Source organism: Hippopotamus amphibius, chromosome 2, assembly GCF_030028045.1.
Source record: "Hippopotamus amphibius kiboko isolate mHipAmp2 chromosome 2, mHipAmp2.hap2, whole genome shotgun sequence".
NCBI lineage: Eukaryota > Metazoa > Chordata > Mammalia > Artiodactyla > Hippopotamidae > Hippopotamus > Hippopotamus amphibius.
The window spans coordinates 173,865,588-173,869,506 of NC_080187.1; the positions used below are offsets into that span (position 1 = coordinate 173,865,588).

The 3,919-nt window shown below is 40.0% G+C and overlaps 1 gene segment (V, D, J or C); it reads right to left on the bottom strand.

Moving 5' to 3' along the window:
• Positions 1 to 293: 293 nt before the first annotated feature.
• LOC130844610 (T cell receptor alpha variable 20-like) lies at positions 294 to 949 on the bottom strand. The segment is given in 2 exon segments: positions 294 to 655; positions 824 to 949. Coding segments are annotated over 2 exon segments (414 nt in total).
• Positions 950 to 3,919: the final 2,970 nt, after the last annotated feature.

Genomic DNA, 3,919 nt, shown 5'->3' on the forward strand with positions numbered 1-3,919 from the left:
GTGTTTTCACTGCATTTTCTTTCAAAATGTTTTCTAATAACCAGTATAATTGCTTCTTTAACATATAAGTTATTTTAAAGTTTACTACCTAACTTACAAATATTTGGGAGTTTCTTGAGACACTATTTTGCAATTGATTTTCTAAATCAATTCCACTTTTGGTCAAGGAATAAATTATGCACAATTTTAGTTTTTCAAATGTATTAAGATTTTTTATGGTCAAACAGAGAGTGTGTGTGTGTGTTTGTGTGTATTTTTGTGTGTGTGCATGTGTTTGTGTGTGTGTCAATATTTTATTTACACAGCAGGGTGTGTCTGGAGCCAACTGCGGGGTTTGTGTACAGGCTGCAGGTGCCTGGGGAGCACTGTGTCTCCACAGCACAGAGGTAAGTAGCTGAGTCTTCGGGTTTAGAGGCTTCGATGTGCAGAGCACTTCCTTTCTTTAACAGGGTGGCTCTTAGTCTTTCTCTCTGCTTTTCATCCCCAACTGAGGAAAGGAGGAAGAGGAGCTCGGGGCCCTTCCCAGGATCTTGTCTGTACCACTGTAGCCCTCTAAAACTGCTGACGGTGTAGCTGCAGTTGAGGCTGATACTGTTTCCCTCCTGGGTTTTCAGGGTCTGAGGACTCTGCTCCACCTGGTCGTCTCCACTCAACCCTGTTCAGGAAAACAAAATCAGAAATGATAACAAAGCTTTCAGTTCAGCAGTTTTGAAAAATTCCAACAAGAAACCTGGGACGAGCTGAGACTGGACCCCTGTCTCTCTTCTCCCCAGCTGTGGATAAATGTGCCCGTATGGTTCTCATCCCTTAACCTCCAACTCACAGCCAAGCTGAAGCCACAGGACTATCAATGCACATTCCTGCACGTTCTCCATCCCGGTATCTCACTCTTGATACAATTTTAGTGATTCCAAATCTTCTCCCCTGAGGAGCTGCTCCTGTGTCTTCGTTCTCCTTCTCTAATGCACAAGAGAGCCTTTCTGTTGGCGGCTCAGCCAGTCAAGAGCAAATCCTCTAGTCACTGTCCTGCCTTTGAAGGTGAAGGCACTGGAGGAAGGCGAGGAGTGGAACCACTGCCACCTGGTGGCCACCAACACAAACACTTCACAGGACCCACTCCTGCCATCTACAAAGACAAAGATCGAGGGAAGGACACTTTTTATATTGGTGGGCACAGTGCATATGAGGTTTAAAGCCGTAATCAGAGAAGCCTTCTCTGCCTGCAATTTGAATCGTTTCATTGTTCCTAGAACAGCCTTCAAAGCTAAACTGCTACCAGAGGTTATGAGTTGAACCCAAGCCTAGTTGTAAGGGATTGTGTTTCTCTTTATAGGACACAAGAATCTCAGCAGGTGAGACCATAAAAGGACTAAAGTGCTTAAAAATCGGGGATGGGGGTGTGGGGTAGAATAGTTGTGGATCTCTCTGGAAGCCTCTTTGAGAATTAAGAACATAAGGTGAGAAATCCATTTCTTCAAATAATTTTATGCCTGACTACTGGAACCAAGTGTAACTAAAACTCAAGGTCATGAACTTGATAGATCTTAGGAGGACAGGAAGGAAGAGCATGGCATAGGGAAAGAATACTCTCCATTCTAGACCTCAGAGAGATCAGAAAGTCATGGGACAGCCTGGAGGGCAGGAAGATACATATTGCAAAACTAGTATTGCATGATTTGTTTGATTCTATGACACTCCACTGGATTCTGTCATTGACCATGTGTTTATGTTGTGTAGTTGACTGCTATTTATATAAGCTCTCTTCAAACTTGTCTGAACAGCACACTCTACCCCCCATTAGCTAGAACCCAGAAAGAGCCTGAACTCTCAGATGCACTGTTTTGATGTCACTTCATCCCTCACCCTCTCAGTGACCAGAAGAAATAAGCTGCAAAGAATTTATTGCACTAACAGTGTAAGTAAGGGGTTTGCTGTTCTTGGATTTTTTCTTTGAAAATGTGATAATTTCTCAGTGATCTAAAAATTATTAAACTAACATATCCATTTTATCCTCCTTTGATTTTATTTTTTCTAGGTACACAACAAACTCTGACTCCTACAAATTATATTTAAAAGGCAATCTTTCTCTGTTTCTGAATGTGTATCTCAGAAAGAAAGTGAAAAAGATAACTGCAAGATTAATGCAGGAGTTTTTTGCAGGATAGACACTAAAGGAACCCAGGACCTGAATGTGTGATGTGTAATGGAGCCCAAGGAGATGATATACTGTTGTAATTTTTATGAAAATTGCGTGTAATTTTCAAAAATAATTTTACTTTGGCATAGTTACAGATTCATGGAAGTTTCCAAAAATGCACAGGGAGGCTCTATGTACTCTTTGCTCGGTCTCCTCCAGTGGTATCTAAACCAGGAAATGACCACTGATACAACCCACAGGGCTTATTTAGCTTTATTTCCTCAGTGTTACATGCAGTCATGTGTGTGTGTGCAGTTCTATGCAATTTTACACATGTACAGATTTGTGTATTCGTGTATATCACATGTGTAGGTTCACCACCACAGTCAAGATGCACAACTGTTTCATCAGCACAAGGCTTCCTCCTGCAGCCCCTTTGTAACCACACCCACCCCTTCCCTAGTCATTAACCCTGACAATCACTAATCTATTCTTCATCCCTACAATTTTGTTATTTGAAGAATGTTATACAAATGGCATCATATAGAAGTCAATGTTGAGTTTTTTTCACTCAGCATGAGTAATAAAAGCAGGAGACCTCTCCAAGTTATCGCGTGTGTCCACCTGTTTGCTTCGTCTTTACTTCTGAGTTGTAGTGCACGGTGTGCATGTGCCCCAGTTTGCTTAACCAGACGCTCACTGAGGGACATCAGGTTTCCATATTTTGGCTGCTTTGAATAAAGCTGTCATGAATATTCAGGTATGGATTTTTATGTAAATAAGATCTTTTATTTATCTAGGATATGTGCCCAAGGGTGCAATTGCATGTTTAGTTTTATAAGAAACTGCCAAGCTGTTTTCCAGAGTGCCTGTGTCATTTTATATCCCCATCAGCAATATGAGTGATTCAGTTTTCCCCACGTCTGCCAGAATTTTGTGTTGTCATTATTTTTTATTTTAGCCCCACTAATAGTTGTACAGTGATATTTCATTGTGGTTTTAATTTGCATTTATCTGATGGCTAATGATGTTGAGTATCTTTTTCTGTGCTGATTTGCAATCTGTATATCCTCTTTGGTGAAATATCCATTTGAATCTTTTGCCCATTTTCTAATTGGTTGTTCATTTTCTTTACCCTGTAGCTTTTAGACTTCTTTATATATTCTAGATACAAGTCCTAGGTCAGATATATGGTTTGTAAATATTTACCCCTGTCTGTAACTTTTCTTTTCATATTCTTAACAGGGTCTTTTGCAGAGGAAAGTTTTTAACTTCGTTTCAGTTATGGGTGTGTGTGTGTCTGTGTGTGTGTCACACTTTTGGTGTCAAATGTAAGATTTACTTAGCCCCAGGCCTGAAGATTTTATGCTTTTTTTTCAAATTTCATAGTTTTACATTTTACACTTAAGTCCATGTTTCATTCTGAGTTAATTTTTATAATGTCTGTTTTCCAGAAGATTTTTTTTAAAAAGAGGAATGTGTCATCACCTTTGTCTTAAGCTTTACCTATTTGCTGTTATCAAATGACTAGTTTAAAGCAACATAACCAAAATGTAGGTTGAGGACTTCTAATAGAGGAGTGAAAAAAACATATACTTTGAGCCTGTGAGTTTCCCTTTTCATACTTACTGTGATTTCTCTACCTAACAAGTAAAGTTAAAAATATAGTACAAGGAACTTCTGTGGTGGCGCAGTGGTTAAGAATCCATCTGCCAATGCAGGGGGCGTGAGTTTGATCCCTGGTCCAGGAAGATCCCACGTGCCACGGAGCAACAAAGTGCG